General features: G+C 50.7%; 4 protein-coding genes across 4 annotated transcripts; 1 reads left to right on the top strand and 3 right to left on the bottom strand.

Annotated features, from left to right (window-relative positions):
- Positions 1-1,654: 1,654 nt before the first annotated feature.
- Positions 1,655-4,110, bottom strand: LOC100842098 (subtilisin-like protease SBT1.7). Its single transcript, XM_003580669.2, has one exon. The coding sequence runs from the start codon at positions 4,060-4,062 to the stop codon at positions 1,828-1,830; it is 2,235 nt and encodes a 744-aa protein (XP_003580717.1). The 5' UTR covers positions 4,063-4,110; the 3' UTR covers positions 1,655-1,827.
- A 935-nt stretch (positions 4,111-5,045) lies between these two features.
- On the top strand, positions 5,046-7,702 carry LOC100839354 (putative F-box/LRR-repeat protein At3g28410). The gene is made up of 5 exons (XM_003579358.3): positions 5,046-5,205; positions 5,397-5,539; positions 5,638-6,510; positions 6,613-6,759; positions 7,277-7,702. Exons 2-5 carry the CDS (start codon positions 5,435-5,437, stop codon positions 7,598-7,600), a joined length of 1,449 nt encoding a protein of 482 aa, XP_003579406.1. The 5' UTR covers positions 5,046-5,205; positions 5,397-5,434; the 3' UTR covers positions 7,601-7,702.
- Positions 7,703-10,643: 2,941 nt separating this feature from the next.
- On the bottom strand, positions 10,644-13,261 carry LOC100839047 (putative receptor protein kinase ZmPK1). Its single transcript, XM_003579357.2, has one exon. The coding sequence runs from the start codon at positions 13,242-13,244 to the stop codon at positions 10,728-10,730; it is 2,517 nt and encodes an 838-aa protein (XP_003579405.1). The 5' UTR covers positions 13,245-13,261; the 3' UTR covers positions 10,644-10,727.
- Positions 13,262-14,256: 995 nt separating this feature from the next.
- On the bottom strand, positions 14,257-17,864 carry LOC100841802 (COP9 signalosome complex subunit 5a). Its single transcript, XM_010242241.3, has 6 exons — positions 17,380-17,864; positions 16,223-16,504; positions 15,990-16,137; positions 15,799-15,878; positions 14,734-14,814; positions 14,257-14,639 (listed from the first exon to the last, which is right to left on the bottom strand). The coding sequence occupies exons 1-6, from the start codon at positions 17,770-17,772 to the stop codon at positions 14,541-14,543; spliced, it is 1,083 nt and encodes a 360-aa protein (XP_010240543.1). The 5' UTR covers positions 17,773-17,864; the 3' UTR covers positions 14,257-14,540.
- Between the last annotated feature and the right edge of the window lie 970 nt (positions 17,865-18,834).

Here is an 18,834-nt window from a genome sequence, read left to right as displayed (position 1 = left end):
AACCTATTGCTGTTCCTGTTCCTGCGAGTGTGCTCCAGCTGTGAGGAAGTTGCACAAACCACTCATCCTTGCGAGGCATGTTACACAAGACACCCGATATTCATACTTTTTGCGCAAAACACCTACTATTCGTCTAATCTGTTGCACGTAAGTCATAACTCGAGTTTTAGCACGGCTGGGCTCAGACGCGGCGTAGGCGCGCGGACAGACGGGCGGCGAGGCACGGCGGTACGGCACCGTGCAGCTCAGGTGCGGGCACACGGGCGGGCGGCATAGCTCGGCTCACACGCGGCAAAGGCGCACGGGCGGCGAGGCGCGGCGGTGCGGCTCTGGCGCAGGCGGACGGGGCGGTGCGGCCCGGCGCGACTCGCGAGCGGACGGGCCCCGACGAGGGCGATCGCACGGGACTCGCCCGGCCGGGTCGCAGACGGACGAGCCTCGCACCTCCGCCGGCAAGGCCGAGATGCCATGTTGGCACTAATTTGTCGGCACCATCTTAGAAACGTCGTTAATGTACTAAAACTCGGATTATGACTTATGTGGAATGAATTAGACGAATAGTAAGTGTTTGACGCAAAAGGTACGAATAATAGGTGTTTTGCGCAACAAGCCTCACAAGGATGGGTGGTTTGTGCAATTTCCTCTCCAGCCGTCGCCCGTGTAGCTAACTGAACGGTGAGGAAAAAAAAGCATTCTCTAAACACTGCGTACACACAGCGTTGAGACAATACTTGAGGCAGAGAACAACATGTAGACAGTATTGAGAGCAGTGTTTAGGAGAGAGAGAACAATACGTACAGAGAGTTGAGAACGGTACTTGGAAGAGAGAGAACAGTGTTGAGAGCATGGATTCATATCGGCGGGTGTGGTGCCTGGAAGCTGCTCTACAAGGGGGAAGCCGTGCTTCGGCCTGTCTAGAAGAAAGAGTGACGCGTGCGCCATGGGGGGGCAGACGGGCAGCATCACGTATCGACGTGGCATCAAATTATGGCCCACATTTCCCATCAAGCTACATCAACCTACGTGAACAGTGCGCGAGACATGTGATCAGCTGATATTCGGTGTCCTTAATGCCCCACCATCAAGCTACATCACTGTTCGGTGTCCTTAATGCCCCACCATCAGGTTCTAATGTACACATATTCCCACGTGGGCTACTAAGCTTCAAGGGCCAGGATAGGTGAGGCACCCACCTCCGTGGGTAGAAAAATCACTCCCATGGTTGCTTCGGGTGCGCCAAGAGAGCCGAGAAGAAGAAGAAGCAGAAGGCGCTGCCGCGGTTCAGCTCCGGCGCTGGGCACGGGCACGGCGGTGGACACAGTCATGGGGGTGGCTGTGGCGGCGGCGGCTGTTGAGCGTTGGCGTGATCATGCATTGTGTGTGTGTGGTAGTACTATGGTTTGGCGTGTGATCGGCGTGTTTCTGCATCGATCTAGCTTAGCGTACTGCGACATGGAACGGACAGGGACGTAGTTGCTGGTTAGTCTGCTCCCAGACGAACGTTGACTGAGCCACTGCATGCGGCAGGCAGCACGTACGGAGCCCGGCCGGCACAAGCCCGCGTCTCGGACTCTCGGCCCGGCCGGCCTGCAACAGCACGAGAGCTCAGCACGGGCGCCCACAGATCAGGTGCCACAGTCGAACAACATGCGGCTAGGAAAGTCAGAACAACCTCTCAAACATTGGCTAATGCCATGGTTTTGCTTACAAATTAATCGACTCAAACATGCACCATCACATTCTTATTCCAACCGACTCACTCACGTGTGGAAGTAAGGGAAATGCTGACGTTGTAGGAAAACGCTAGTCGCAGCTCTCAGAGCTGATCTAGAGCGAGGCGAAGCTGATCGAGATGGGGCTCCTGACGGTGTGCTTGTCCGACACCCAACTGATGGAGGCCTCCACCGGTGCGGGGCTAGCCTCCGTCGACCACGACCACACGAGCACAGTGAAGTTATGGAACGGGTTCGCCTCGCTGAACAAAAGCGCGCTCGGCGAAACGGTGACGTTCACCGACTTGTCCGCCGGCACGTCGACCACGGCGTTGAAGATCACCGGCCCGTCCGTGACGCTCGTCAACCTGCGCTTCACTATCACCGGAGCCAGCGCGCTATGGTTCGCCGGGAAGGTGACCGCGATCGAAGGGTAGTTCAGCTGGCTCTGCGAGATGTTCGGGACGGCCGAGCAGTTCACCGCGCTGCGCGCGATCACCGAGACCTCCTGGTCCGTGTACATGCCGCAGAGGTAGCTGATGTAGTCCTCGGGTTGAATGTCGTAGACGAGGCCAGGGTCTACCGCCTTCACTGGGTTGACATGGCCGGCCCCGACGGCGAAGAGGTCGGCGGGCCTGTGCTGCTCGTCGGGTATCGGGTCGCCAGAGCGGTCGTTGACCTCGGCGGTCGTCATGATTGCAGACTTGATCATCGCCGGCGACCAGTACGGGTGCTTGCTCTTGATCAACGCGGCGATGCCGGCGAGGTGCGGCGTGGACATGGACGTCCCAGAGATGATGTTAAATGTGGGCCTGAAGTCAAACCGCGGCGGCCCGACTTGGAATGGCCACGCGGCAAGCACGCTCACGCCGGGGCCCGTGATGTCGGGCTTCAGGATTCCCGGATTCTGGAAGCTGGGCCCGCGAGAGGAGAATGACGTGATGGCTGGCGCTGGCGACGTGCCGACCACCGTGCCCTTGAAGGCGAGTTGTGCCGTTGGGTTCGCTGTGGAGTTGATGTAGTTCTTGATCAACACCCCGGCAGCGTAGCTGACGTGGGATGCTGGGAGCACGTGCGGGTCGGCGAGTGTGCTGTAGCCGTCGAGGACTTGGTTGGCCAGGATCATGCCGGCGCCGCCAGCTCTCAGTACCTCGGCGCCCTTGTCGATCCTCGCGACGCCATCGCCGCGGTCGCAGAGCACGATCTTTCCCTTGACGTCGAAGCCGTTCAGCGAGCCGTTGGCACAGAACTGTGCGCCGGGCGTCGAGCTCGAGCCGGCGTACACCAGCGGGACGGCCGTCGTGCTGTTGGGCTGGAAGACCGTCTCGCCGTCGAAGGAGGCGCCATTTCCGAGGATCGCCTGGGCGAGGAACAAACGGTCCATGGTGCTGGCGGCCACGGTGAGCATCCATGGCGCCTCGTTGGACAGCGTGCCATGGGCCGGGCCGGAGTTGCCGGCTGCCATGCTGACGAAGATCCCCTTCTCCGCGGCGGCGAACGTGCCGATGGCGATGCTGTCACGGAAGAACGGCAGCGACGGCCCGCCGAGCGACATGGAAATGACGTCGCAGCCGTCGGACACGGCGGCGTCGATGCCGGCGAGGATGTCCGCGCTAGAGCAGTCCTCCTCGCCGCAGACCTTGTACATGGCCACGTGTGCGTTGGGCGCCATCCCTGACGCGCTACCGCTGCCCAGGTCGAGCACTTGAGCGCCCGGCACCACCGCTCCCGCGGCCGTGCTCGACGTGTGCGTCCCGTGGCCTTCCTCATCGGTCGGCGCTGTACCTGGGGACGAACTGCCGTTGATGAAGGTCTGGGCACCGATGAGCTTGTTGTTGCATGCGGAGCCGTTGAAGTCGCACCGGCCCTTCCACCTTGCAGGCGGGGGAGGCATGCCGGCGCCGCTGAAGGAAGGGTGGTTGGGGAAGACGCCAGTGTCGAGCACCCCGATGATGACACCGTCGCCAGAGCCCACGGTGACGTTCCTCCCGCCAAACAGCGTGTCCATCCCGAGGAACCGCGGCGTGTGGGTCGTCTGCACCTTGTAGATCACATCGGGGAACGCGGCGACGAAGCCGGGCATGGCGGAGATCGCGTCGAGCTCACGGCGCGTCAGCCGGGCCGCAAAGCCACTAGCAACATGGTGGTATTCGTGGAGAAGACGGCCATGGCCGTGCTCCGGGAGGAAGGACTTGTACCACGCCTTGCGGTCGCCGGCCGTGCTGAACACGCGGCTCCCGTCCTGGTGCTGCACGTGGACGATGTACGTGCTGAGCTCCTCGCCGGCGGCGGCGGCTAAGAGGAGGAAGGGGAGAAGGGAGACAAGCATGGAGAGCTTGAAGCTTCCCATGGTTAGCTAGCTGCCGATCTCGTGACGATCAGCTGGTGTATTATTATGTGTTCTTCGTGCATGGGCTTTATATAAGCGCGTGCTCCCGTTTGGATTACACGTTCTTGTTGTACGTACGCAAGCATTGGTGTGATCGAGACAAGGAGATTTTTGCAGCAGTGGCGATACGTATTTGGATTTCGAGCGGGGACGTTTGCGAGGAAGACGCAGCCAATGGTGTTACGGATTGTCACTTGGGAATTACCGATCGATCCCGCGGCATGCACGAGACAGTGCCGGCCAACCATCGATGCTATCCCTCCGTCCCAGTGACTTGAATTTTCTGTATATTTTGGGACGGAGGGAGTAGTATATACGGTGTATATATATATATTTTTGGTAGTATATTGGTACAGCGCATATCTACAGCCTACTACAGGACAGTGAGAGATGGCAACAGGGATGATGCATGACAGACTTGGCCTTTGGGGAGCTAGCTAGGCTAACCAGTAACCGGAAACCTTGCATGTCAGGAAGAAAGAAAATCGAAGTTCTTCCTTTTGGTGGTGGTTTTTTCTTTCCTATTGGTATTGGTTTCGTATGCCGCTCTTCTTTCTACTCCATTGGTTTAATTAGTTCTCTCCCCGAGACATATTACTGCAGAAGTTTATAAGGAAATGTAGTCACTTCAGAGAATATGTTTCGAGTTTCATTGGGCTTCAGGGCAAAGAATATGTAGTCACTTCAGAGAACATATTACTGCAGGTCTGCCGTCTGCAGCAGTTTATGCGTTCTGCGTCAAGGAAATACGCGCAGCCCACGAAGGCCAGGCCCAGAACGCTCTTTCGTGTCGTAAACAGCAGGCCTCGTAGGAAAATAACGGCCCGGACGACCGCAAAGCTCTCTCTTGTTGGGAGAGTTTTTTTTTTTGAGAGGATCGTCGGGAGAGTTCTATCCGGATGCAGGTTCCTCGGGCCTCGGCGGGCTTCTATTGGACCAAGCTGGTTCCTTTTGGACCCCACGAGCATATCCTCGTTCTCTCCCTCTCTGCTTCACGTCCTGCCCGCGCCGTCGACTACACGGCTGTGTCCTTTGGCTCGCCTCGCCGCCGACTCCCGCTGTCACGGCCGACCAACAGCTGCCTCTACACGGGGAACCCCTTCGGTACGCCAGCTCCCCCATCCAAAAGAATTTCGGCCTCCGATCTGCTCCGTGCAAGATTGCAAGGCCTAGATCCAGCCCCGCCGTAGAGGAGGATACATACACGAAAGCTTGTTTTTTCCCCCTATTTTGCTGAGGCGATTGCATCAGAACTTACTAATATTTGACCCTTTTTGTTTGTTTGTTTTTCACAGAGTAAAGCACGGCAGGCTCTTCGAGCCAGTAGTCTCCGATGCCGAATAAAAAGAGGAAAACTTCACCGGGGCAGCAGCACGAAGCAGCTGCCAAGAGGAAGAGAATCAAGAGATCGAAGCTTCAGCTCATCAGTCTCCCCACGGTATCCCCTGGCAAACATGAATTGGTACAACATAGTCTCGAGGATCTTCTTGCTTTAGCTTTGTTGATGTCGAATCGTGGTTTTTTGGTTTACTGTAGGATATACTGTTCTCTGTCTTGTCAAAGTTACCACTGAAAGAAGCCCTAAGGACAAGCGTATTGTCAACCCAGTGGAAGCATGTTTGGCGTGGTGGCTGTACCAAGCTGGATTTTACGCGTAAAACAATCCTGACAAAGAATGAAAGAACAACTTTTACCTCTCGTAGCCGTGACGACAACAGAAAGATGTTTATCAAGCGTGTCAATTCAATCATTCGGCAACACAGTGGGATAGGGATTGAGCAATTCAGAGTTATCCAACCTCTACATAACGAGCATGCCGATTATGTCGATACATGGGTAAACTATGCAATTGAATCAAAAGCAAAGGAGCTTGTTCTTGACATGGATTGGGAAGCACATGGGCCTGAAATAGTGCCATATGACTTCTTTTCTCACAGTACCAACACCAACAGCTACATGCACTTGAATTCTCTAGAGCTCAACTTTGTTTCTCTGAGGCTGCCTGCTGATTTCACAGGGTTTCCAAACCTGACTAAACTTAACTTGGAAAGTGTGAATATCACCAATGAAGACACCGAACATTTACTGTTCATATGCACCCTTCTTGTGTCCCTGCGTATCGCCCATTGCAAAATGCTTACTAGTTTAAGGACTCGACATTTGAACAAACTCAAGCATTTGGTTGTTCTGACATGCCCCTTACTGCAGGAGATAGAGCTCAATTGTGGTATCACGCAACTTGACTATAGAGGCCCAATAATACCATTGGCACTTGCTAGATCTTTGCGACTAACAAATATATGCATTAAGTTGTCAACTAAACATTCTGCTATTGATTTCATCTTCAGTGAAATCCCCAATACTCTGCATGACCTTGAGGTTCTGACTTTAAGATGCACACACATTCAGGTTTGCACTACAACCGTTATTTTAGATTTCAGTGCATAGTTCCTATCCATTTCAGGTCTGTTAAGATGAATATCAATGCTCTATATATTAATTTTCTGCCAGAGAGCTGTTGTACCGACAAGAATTTTTAAATTTGATTCCCTACGCCATTTGAGATTGGAGACCATTATTTGCCGAAAGAAGCTTGATGTTCTTGACCTTGCATGTCTGCTGGAAGCTGCTCCTTTCTTGGAAAAGTTTGAATTGCACGTAAGCTTATTGACTCAAGCCTTTATTTGTATATAGCTAGACAACGGTATATTGGATTCAGGTAGTTGAGCATGATTGACAATGTAAAAGCCTTATGAAAGGAAAGAGGTCTGACCACTATAATTCTAATTTTTGCAAACTAGTGGTGTCTTCTAACTTAAGCAAATTAACAATGCCTAGAAGGTAACTATACTGTTTGGTTGCAATCAACACCTGTTGTAGCTAGTTTCATCTGAAGACCAGTCTGTACCGAACGAGAGACGGATTACCTTGCTATGTACCATGGTAACCATAAATTAACGAACATTAAATGCTTGTGGTTCTGAATCAAGGATGACAAACATTTTCATTGAGCCATACAGCTACCTACTTTACAAAAGCAAAAGAAAATGTGTGGAAATCATCCAAAGATGTTTAGTTGTTCTATGAATTTTGAGTATCGTTCTGGATGCTCTCTCTCTCTCATTTCTTTTGTTCTTGATTACTTGATATACTAATACGATGAATTTCTTGTTAGATGGTTATGAACCGTGATCACCGACGATATTGTCTCGAGGATGGCGAACTAAGGAGACTTCCCTCGTACCCACACTGTCATCTCAATATGGTTCATATCACAGGATTTTATGGTCAGAAAGATCAACTAGAGTTAGCACTTTATGTTCTCAACAACGCTACCATGCTCAAAGAAATGAAGGTAGAAATTAGTTCGACAGTGCATGAACCAGGAAAATTATTTTGTGCATCATTTCGCATTTATTCAGATGGCTACTCCGTAGCATCAGAATTCCTTGGCAGAGAAGACCATAATAATGTTGTGCACATTTTAGGAAGCAGGTAGCCTTCCCACCTTAGTTTTTTTTTTCCTATTTTGTTGCTTGATACCTCAGTGCTCGGTTGACATAATGACATTAAACCATTATTATTATTATTTTGGCAGACACATGTTGTTTTATATTTCAAAACACGTGGTCTTTTGTTTCAGTGATTACGTGGACGATGGTTCATGTCTTCCTTTGCTCTATCAAACCTTGTGAGATATTACGGCTTGAATAGTTTAATGCTGCTGCAATGGATGACGGTAATGCGTTTCTCGATTCGTTTGCTTGCATGCATGCCGTATAGTGGCTTATGGTTTAGCGTAAGTTTGACGGCCCAACTTAAGTCAGGAAAATACGAAATTAAGCAGAGTAAAACAGTAGTTACGGTCTCTCACGTCTACTATTTGGGTGCTTCATTGGCGTTGCGTATCTAGCAACACCCGGACACGAAGTAGAACAGGCTGGTCCGCTCTGGCTCCTAAAATGCCGAACCCGACCATTTGTCTCGGCCGCCATGGCTCTGCTGGTCTAGTGGGTACAACAACACTTGCGTTGTGGACTGAGAGAGACGCGAATTGCGACGAAAGTTGGTCATTTGGCAACACTGCTGAGATTGACTGTGAGTTGTAGATCGAGAAATCATGTAAGCAGTGATGAGAGGAAACAAGGGATGGGACATGGTATAGAGCTAGCTAGTGACATATCCCCTGTTATTTCCACAAAGTATTAGGGATAGCCTGGACGTTGGGTTTTTAGAAGTCGCGAAGTAACTCTGAAGGTGTTTTGGCAAATACGTATAATTGGAAGTTTCTTTGGGCTGTGGTGTGGCATCATATGTTTTTACCTCTTTCTTGTTTTGGATAGTCCAGCCCCAAGCTGTCAGCGACCTCTATTTGTGGTGGAGGATCGTATGGCTCTGATGCCAAATGAAGGACCTCTATTTGTGGTGGAACATGGTATGGTTCTGATGCCATATGTGAGCACCTCTCTACTGATCGACTCAATAGGACATGATTCAACGTTACAAGCCAGATGCATTAGGGAAATTCAAAGAGATATGAAGATGAACAGTCGCCTCCACGCACTAGCCTGTCCTTGCTTTCCAGGCCGTAGCCTCCTTCCGAAAACTCTTGTCACTGCCCTGCTCCTTGTATTTTGCAATGCCTCATGTATGTTCAGTCTGGCCCAAGCCCAAGCATTGCAGCCCATCGACGAGCACAAATAGAGGTCGCTGACACAAGACAAGCCAGCCGCCACCCACGTCAAGCTGCCGACTGACGCCGGCACCACCAGCGGCATGACCAACCACCGGACGAAACGATGCCGGCACCGGCTTGGCCAAATCAATCGTCGCCGCCTGCAACAACGACGAACCCATCACCTTGGGCACCTCCAACGATGCCGTCAATCAAGGCGCTGGCCATGGGCGCGGTGACGACTCCGGCGACACCGGGCGCATCAAAACCGGCGACCAGTCAATCATTTTTCTATTGGATCTCAATTGAGTTCCTTCACCTTAACCTTGGATGTTCTCTGTTCTCGTCTCTCTGCACAACTGCACTGAAGAAGAAATTGCAGTGTCTGTTTCTCATTGTTTCTGAACATTCATTCTCTTCACGGAGAAATGTCTGTGCCAGTTTCGCACGGGATGCCCGCGAAGATTTCTTTCCGGTGATTATTTTCTCAGTTCGGCTCGTCTAGGCTGGTTCCGATTACTTCATGGGCTGCTAGCCGTCGAATTCAATTTGACGGTGGATGAAAGGGTGCAGGGCACGCCGTGCCTTTACTACGGCAAGGCACCGGATCTCGTTCCGTTGCCGGCTGCTGTGCTGGCCGTGCGCGTGCTGTGCTTGGCAATTGGCATCGTCCAGCGGTGGCTCCAGGTACTTTTGCCCATCCTAGGATTTGGTGCTTAATGCTCGACGTATGTGGGTGTATTATAAACTTCCATGACGAACAATTGATAGTAAGGGTGAATCTGACACTCTTTGATTATGAACTAAACATGGCAATTCATGTTGAACAACAACAACATTTAAGCTGAGCACAAAAAGCCTATAGAGCGCTCCAAGAGATAGGACTAACTTGCCAAGTATGCCGTTTTGAATGGCGATTTTAATTATTGTACTGTGTAACAACTTTGGACACGTGGTCCACTGTAAGTCTAAAGCTGCGCGTGCTAAGGGCATTTTTTTTAGGGAAACGCACTAAAGGGATCTTCAAGGGAACTCCCAAACCCTTTCCATTTGTCCAAATCTGTTCATACGAGGTACATGAGCAAAATGCACAAAAGTGGTCCACACTCTCCATTTCTTCCCCAAATTTGGGAAGAGTATTGGGAGTCCTCGTTTGTGCAAAACTCATTCAAATCTTGTCCACTTGTCTTCTTGACCCACATGTGAAAGATAAAAGGATAAAATATGCTTGATGCTACAATCAGATCTTCTGGACGCGGCATTTTATTCAAAGAAGAGGAGTATAGCTCCCGCTTTTATTAACGAAATCAACGATGCAAGAGTCCAAAGTTCCATAAAAAATGTGACATCATGGATAAACAAACAAATTAAGGAAAATGTGGGAACATCAACGTTCTACCCTACGTTCAGAAATTGAAACGAATATGTGCAGGGCTGCTGGCAGCAGGCTACCTGATGTACTCGAAAGTGGGTCGTTTGATGTTTCCAAGGCTTAAGTTTGAATAAATAAATACTAATATCGTAAAATGATTGGTTTGCTGTTGCAACGAGCAAGTCTGGAGTACAAAATGAAGACAAATTTAACGCTAAAAAATAGATTCAGTTCAGTAATCCAATTCGCACTAGTAGTTTACACCTACTGAACCGAACTCCAGGAAGAACAAGTGACTGATGCCGCGACTAGAGGTGCAACCTGGTGACCCTCGGAGTACCCGTTGACCCTGCTTAGTTCAAACAAATGAATTAGTTTTCCAAAAAATTGTGTTATTTTGAAATTTTAGTTCATTTGGTTGAACTAAGGAGGGTCAACGGTTAGCCTGAGGGTCACACTTTTGTGGCCCTGGCCGCGACTGAGACGTCAACAAAATTACCAGAAAAACAAACGGGAAAAATTTGAGATTCTCGTAAGAATGAAGCCTTAATTGGCTGGTTTTAATCAGAATGAAGTTAATTAGACCGTGTGATGAGTGAGCTCCGGGCGAGGGGACGACGCATGGCGCAGGGACGGCGGCACGGCATCCTGCGCCGAGAGGAGCCTCTGCACGACGGCGTCCATGCCGGGCCTCCGTCCGGGGTCATCATCGACGCACGCCACGGCCACCTCCAGCATCGTGGCCGCCTGCAGGTGCCCAAAGTCCCCACGCAGGCGCGCGTCCACGAACTGCTCCATCCAAACCCCTTTCAAATCCTTCATCTCCTCCTTCAGCAGCGCCACGAGCCGGGGAAAGTCCATGCGCACCTCTTTCCCTTCCTCTTCCCCTTCCACGGCCCAGTCGCACACCCTCTGGCCCCGGAGCAGCTCGAGGAGAACGACGCCGAAGCTGAACACGTCGGCTTTCCCCGTGATCGGCAGGTTCAGCGCCCACTCCGGCGCCACGTATCCTCGCGTCCCTTGCACGCTTGACAGCACCCGGCCTTGCTCGTCCCGGCGGCTCAGGAGCTTGGCCAGCCCGAAGTCGTTGATCTTGGGCTCTAAGTCGCCGCCCAGGAGGATGTTCTCCGGCTTCACGTCGCAGTGCACGATCCACTCGAGGCACTCGTGGTGTAAGTACGCTAAACCCTTGGCCACGCCCACGGCGATCCCGAACCTCGCTTGCCAACCCAGTGGTGGTGGTACGCAGTGTTCGCCGTCGTCAGAGAAGAAGAGGGCCTTGTCGAGGGAGCCGTTCTGGACGTGTTCCGAGACGAGGAGCCGGTGGGAGTGCTCGGAGCAGAAGCCCCAGATCCTGACGAGGTTCATGTGGTTGATCCGGCCGATGACGCTCAGGTCCGACCGGAACACCTCGTCGGCCTGCGTCAGCTCCTCCAGCCTCGTCACGGCCACGCTGCGCCCGTCCTCGAGCACGCCCTTGTACACGGCCCCCGACGCGCTCCGGCCGATCTCGTCCCTGAAGCCCGTCGTGGCGCTCGACAGCTCGTTGTAGGTGAACCGTCTGAAGTGGCTGAGCAATATGCTGTACCCTTCGTCGCGGATTCGCCTTCCCGCCGGGTCGGCAGCCCGGAACACGAAGAGGTACCCGCCGGCGATGAAGATGGCCTCCATCACGAACAGACCCGCCAAGAACGAGTAGAAGTAGACGAAGTTGATCTTGCTGCTGCCTGTCATGGCGGCTCGAAGGTAGGACGAGCTGACATTGGCGCTCACTTCCCTGACCGTGCACGCGTGGCCGCTGAAAAAGAGCTTGGAAGGGTCCAGCGGCTTGCCGCTGCCATTGTTGTTGAGGCGGCGGGGCACCTTGAGGTGGATGACCTGGTTGCCGACGGGGCGGCGGCCGTTCCAGAGCGCGATCTTGGGGTAACATTTCCCGGTGCCCTTCTTGTACCCGAACGCCTCGCAGTTGCAGTCGTCGAGGCAGATCTGCTTGCACGTCTCGAAGGTGAGCTTCTCCGTGTAGTTGAAGTCGAAGCCCCAGTAGTCCACCTGCGGCATCTCCGCGAACTCCACGTCGTCCTCGCCGCACGGCACCTCGAACTTCCTCTTGCAGCCTTTGCTCCAGTCGCCGGCGTTGGCCACCTCGAAGCCCTCCGGGCACGAGCAAGCCGGCGCCCCGGCAGACGATAACCCGTCGTAGGCGCACACGCCGTAGCGGCCGCAGATGCCGTGCACGTCGCAAGGGCGCGACACGGCCGCCCACGTCACGCGCCAGATGGTACCGACGAGGCTGTAGAGCCGGAGGTTGCCGTCGTAGTCGAGCGTGAGCCGCCTCATGGCGGCGATGCCGGAACCGGAATCCATGTCGGAGGCGTTGAAGTTGAGGTTGTCGCTGGCGGAGAAGCGGCCGCGGGCGTCGAGGACGGCGAAGCGGCTGCTGTTGTAGGCGGTCCGGTTGTTGTCCCACCACTTGTTGAACGGGTCCGGCCAGTAGTTGCTGCTGATCTCGGGCCCGTCGTACATCAGGTTGAGGATGTTGTTGCTGTCGAAGTAGAAGTTGTAGAAGCCGGAGTAGGGAAGACCCCTAGCCGAGGAAGAAACAAGCCTCCTATACCGCGTGATGGGCTGCCCTGGGAGAAGCGTGTCGGTCGGCCAGTCGAAGCTCTGCCACAGCGCGCGGCCGGAGGCGTCAGAGACGACGAGGTTGCCCGTGTCCAGGAGCAGCGCACGGTCGGCGGCGCCGCTGCTCGTGTTGGTGCTCCACACGACGCGGCCGTCGAAGTCCTGGAGGACAAGCGAGCCGTCGTCGCGGAGCGCGGCGAGGGAGCCCCTGCCGTTGACGGGGGAGTCGCGGTTGGCCGACCAGGCCACGGTGGAGTCGGCCGAGGCCGTGAACCAGATGGAGAAGGTGTAAGCGTTGGTGGCCGCTCTGTGGAAGCCGCACGAGAAGTTGCCGCTCGGCGACACGAGCACGTCGTCCACGGCGAGGGCGTCGCCGCGCCGCAGCGTGCTCCGCCGCCGCTCGCTTGCCGAGAGAGGCGAGGAGGTGATCAGCAAGAGGAAGGCCGAGCCTATGAGAATGTTGAGCGCTCTCATGGTGCTGGCTGGGAGATGTTTTTATGCTTCTGCGAATGTTTGGGAATGTTTGTGCGTACGCTCGTGCGGCTTGTCAAGACTCGAGTCCGATGATCTGAAATTGAAGAGGATAGCTGCAATGAGTAGTAAGTTGGTTTCGATGTATCATGGGCACGGGGAACGTTCTTATATGGGTTGAACATAGTATGGCGCAATAGTTGACAGTTACTTCTGGTATTGATTCAGGATGATTATGAGCGGACGAGGTCACAACGAAACGACTACCGTCTTCTTTGGCTGGTCAAAGGACAGACCAAGGGACCGGTTATTTCGTTTATATACTTATTTCCATTTCTGTTCATAGCAGCCTAGGCCCTAGGGTACGAGTTAATACTTGGACTGTGGATGGTGGACTGGGATTTTCCCCCAAGTTCTCAGAAGAATCATTCTATTTAATCAGTATCAATGCACTTCAACAGCAGGCGGATATATGCATAGCAGCCACAATTGGTGGAAGTCGTTAGTCAAGACTCGAGAGAGGTAAACTTCAGAACACATAACTATCAATTAGCTCAACGCAAGTGGACAACTGCATGATGTTGAGTTATGTTAATTAACAAAGAAACTTTACTTTAATGCACCAATTGTTTAGTTTTCGTGCAGGAGAGGGATTACGATGCATACAGAGACCCACGTATTGCGCAGTTAATCAATTCAGACAAGCATCTAATCAATTCCTCGATCATGTCCTTGAAACTAATAATGACGCAGGTATTGCAACAACCAGGAGAAAATAGAATGTTGCTATAACATGTTTTTAAATGAATTCCCGTCGTCAAAGTCAACTAACTGGAGAACCTCCAAAACATCGTAGCTCTACACTGTCAGCTGACGATTGAATTTTGAAATGGTCATGACCGCAACTTCCAGCGAGGCGGGAATGAACTGGATAGATTGATTAATGCAGTCTTACGATAATATAAGACTAAAACCGAACCTACTGCTTGATCGAAACGTTAATACAGGCAGAGGGTACCAGAGAAAGGCCGTCAACATTGACAAAGATAAGCAGTACATCCAAGAAGTTTTTACTCCATGCAGACCCTAAAGTAAATTACAAGCCCTCTCAATGTCAGCCAAAGACACAAAAGGTGACTCCTAATTACATATCGTTTCAGTTTTGGCATAAGAAACTCAGCTTACGCGGTTTGAGATGGGTATGCTGGCAACAATTTTAAAGTGATAAAACAGCTCACAAGCCGAGTGTCAGTTAATCCAGCATCCAAACAGCCTAGCATGTAAAGCATTTCACCAGAGTCAAGTTTCAACCATAGGCTCGGGCACAGGTGATTCTGGAGCACTTGTGCTTGCCTTACTTGACGGGTGCACTGAGTTGAAGAGAATGTCCTTTATGACCTTTAACCATCATATTGCAAAAGTTAAGGCAAGATAAGAAAATAGTAACCAGAGAATTAGAACACATTGAGTCAGTACATGAATTAAGACTTACTTGTGACATGAGACCATGAACCTGTTCGGCAGTAATTTTGGAGCTATCCCGGGTAACCTTAGCCAGCGGAGAGTCCTCTGGCTAAGCAAGCCGAAAGAAAACAAATGAAACTACAATTAGTTCACAAGGTAAAAAGGATTCAAAACAGAAGAAATCAACAAATACAAAAATGAACTTACAAACCTAACTATAGAAAATGACATAGCCATAACACTTGGGATAAATTAATCAAGTAACAGATCAAACATAGAATTGCTAGGAATTGTTAAAAAAATTATAATCATGATGGGTAAGAAATTAACAATCTACAGTTCAGTACAGATCTTAACCATACTCTCATTAAACATCTACAGCAAACTGTATGCTGGAAGGGTGTGAACATAGAGGTACATCAAACTTGGCCCTCAATACTGTTTCAGTTCAGTACAGATCTTAACCATACTCTCATTAAACATCTACAGCAACGGCCCATAAACTGTTTTGATTCAACGAGCTGTTGCATAGATGTGTAATTCCACCTCCCGCCTCGTGTCTTAGGTTTAGTAGCACCTCATGCACTCGAGCTCAAGATTCCTCTCAGTTTCACTAAACTCAATTTCACAACTACAAGACATGACAGCATCGTTCCTACAGGCACGACCATCCAATAACTTGTAACAACTTATTCAGACAAGTTTTTTCTCAAGGGCAACTTCTCATTACTTCAGGAATTCTACTTGCTACAAAAAATTACATCACATCTTCAATAACTTCAGCCATGGTTAAGCACTGTGATAAAAAACAGTAATCAGATTTGTAACTTATTCTTCCTTCTACCAGTTCTCATGCAGACAAATATAACAAGAACAATTGCGCAATCAACAAGTTTGCAAAATAAACTACTCCCTCCGACCCATATTACTTGTCCCAGATTTAGTACAAATTTGTACTAAATCAGTGACAAGTAATTCCGGCCGGAGGGAGTAATAAAAATAGCAACACACTAGCAAACTTCACAAGGGCAAATGGAACAGTGGTGTCCCTTCATGGTAAGCAAGTGTAAAGGACATGAATGTAGAAACTGACCTCTTTCTTTCGTTGTGATGACATAAGCATGCCGAATCTACTGTGTGCCAGTTGCCCTTCAGCTTGCTCTAGTTTATCAGCTGTTGAACAAAAAATTACTTATCAGTATCCCTCAATTTATATCACAAGACAAAACTGCATATAATAGAAAAAACTAGTTCCTGGAAATCTCCCTGGAAGTGAATGCCTACCTAAATCAAAGATCTGTCCGGCAACATAATCCCTGTTGCCCAGAAGTGGTGATGAAGATAATGTGTTGACCCAGTACTTGTTCCAGAGTAGATCAAGGAGGTGAGAGTCCAGGGATGACTTGAAGTATGTTATATCCAAAGGATAGTACTGCATGAAATCAAGTTAGAACAGAACTAAACCATACATATCTGGAAGGAAAAAAAAAAGATAGATGAACAATTAATCTAGTAACCTGTTTGCAGTGGACACCAAAATCTTCAATCTTGTTGAGTGGTATGGTCTGGTACTCAGAAATAGGATCATCCGGTGGCTTGTAATCTTTCGGATATGTCCTAAAAGCTCCAATCTCCACTTTACCAGCAGAAACAGTCCTTGTAGGGTCTATCACAACAGCCAAGAATGGCTCTTGATACGTCTGATTAAGCATCTGAGTTGAAACATCAATGCCTGACAGCCAGCATCCATAACCAGGGTGTGAGTGATACCAGCCAATCACATTTTCCAACCTTCCAGCCTATCCAATGGAAGTGCATATGCCGGTTAGTTTCAGTTAGCTCTAACACACACCCACATGTGCATATTTCCTAACACATCTCAGGTGCAGCATTTTCACCGTAACTTTTACGTAAATACATTTGGCCAAAACAGATCAAACATTGTATGATAACTTCCAATAATAAGGGTAAAGAAATGCACAATCAAGTATGCATATTGTATCATAACTTCCAACAACAATGGCAGAATTCAGAGAGTTGAGTTCAGATAATACTGCGCTCATAAATTCATTGGTGACAGCAAAATTTGGAACAATGGGGAACCGCTCAAGCTACACCAGTGCTAGGGACACCAGCAACAAGTAAACTATCAAGCACACCAGTACAACTACTCACAACTAAACTAGTCATGTTTCGATATCATACCTTGTAGCAAATTACCAACTTGCACACATGCAACAAAAAAACTTAATGATTCTTTAGCAATAGTTGAGAACCCAAAGCGAAGTCAAGTTATCAGTACTATCTGTGTGGACAGGACAAACCTGACTATCCGAGGGAACATAACACAAACACAGAAGTTATTAATAAGAAAACATAAGAACTACAAAGACCACACAAACAACAATTGATTGGCCCCATATAACTGCAGAGATTTAATGCACGAAACATAAAACAGATAGACCCCGAAGTAGCAGCGCTGCCAGTAATCCATCCCAAAACTTTTCACATGAACACCGCACTAGGATTACGTGACAATAACAATTCATACGAAAAATATAGCAGTTTTCACGCGGGTAAGCACAGATTCGGTCTGTTGGGAGCAACATTGCAATCTGGTACGATCGGAAGCCCCAAAATAAGCAGTGATGACGGTTAGGGGTGTGAACCTGACCTGCTTGTTGATGGTGGAGTAATCGACCATGTACTCGTAGGCGTCAGCCTGGGCGTTAACCCTGGTCTCGGTGCCCTCGACGGGGAGCGCGAAGGCGTCCATGACGACCATGGTGTCGCCGTCGACCTTGCCCTGCATGAGGCCCATGATCTCGATGGTGCCCCCGGAGCGGGCGTGGACGACCATCTTGAGGAGCGCGAGGGCGGAGATCCTGACGCGGCGGTAGTGGTGGGGGTCGTTCGCCCAAGGCTTCTGCTGCAGCGCCCGGGCGTTCGCCACCTCGTCGAAGCGGTAGACCTCGTCCATCGCCTCCGGGTCGATGACCTTCGCCGGGATGTTGTTCTCCAGCTCCCACGTCTGCTTCGCCATCGCCGACGACGAGGTGGGATCCATCGCGGCGTCGCTGACGGCAGGCAAAACCCTAGGAGCGGAAGAGCAGGAGGAAGAAGAGGGGAGGGGTTTGGATTTGGGTTCGGGTCTCTGCTTTGTTCCGGCTTACCTATACGTGGAGGTGGAGGTAGGCGCAAGGTCGGTGTCTATTGGGCTATAAGCATTGGGCTTTACCGTGGTTTCCAATGCGTCGAGGCCCATTGGGCTCTGCAGGCCGGCTCATTGGCCCATTTGTTTCAATCTGCAGATTCTTCCTAAAAACTGCTACTTTACCAAATGAGAACAATGATTTTGTCTCATAGTCTTTCATAAACTCCGCCCACCTAAAAATTATTTCTACGTCCGTCACTCTTTAGTAGTATTAATATTACGGAAAATCTATTCTTCAGCCGTCTGTTGCTTTCCCTTACGTGCGGACGCGTTCGCAGCCGTTGATCCACGCTTCTTAGCGATCTGACGGCTCTGATTCTAGCGGAGGTGGGCGTTGTGTTTCTAGTGGGGATGGTTACCAACTGCAGCCAAGCATCGGCCACTGATACGTGGGACCAGGCATCTCCCGGCCCACGCGGCAGAGAGAAAACTGAGAGGGGGTGGTTCCTTTTGTACACAGAGGCTTAAATGCCCTCCCGACATCGCCAGTTTTTGGAAACTGCGCCCTCTTCTCTTCCCGTTCGTCATTTCCCCTGTCCTCTCCTTCTTCTTCGTCAGGCGAGCGAGCGACTGCGCCCCCGCCCCCTTCGTCAAATCGCGGTTTCAGGTCATTTCTTCCCCCAATCTCCACGGATCCGCGTTGATTTGATGCTGGGATCTGTCCCATTACGGCGTTGTGCGATTCCCCCGTCGGTTTTGTGCGCTAGGACGGTTAGATTTGAGACGTCCACAGGTTTTCCCCGTGATTTTGTGTTGTTGATGCATGTTGATTTCGATTCTAGGGTTAGATGCGTGTTCGTGTTAGGAGTTTACCATGCGTTTTCCCCCCGTCCTATTGCACCGTAGCGCGGATCCTGTGCGTTTTAGAGCCCGTTTGATTTGGGGAACCGATTTTCTGGTACTTGGTGATTGCGG

The sequence above is a fragment of the Brachypodium distachyon genome, chromosome 5, assembly GCF_000005505.3.
Source record: "Brachypodium distachyon strain Bd21 chromosome 5, Brachypodium_distachyon_v3.0, whole genome shotgun sequence".
NCBI lineage: Eukaryota > Viridiplantae > Streptophyta > Magnoliopsida > Poales > Poaceae > Brachypodium > Brachypodium distachyon.
This window is presented reverse-complemented; position numbering and strand designations above follow the sequence as displayed.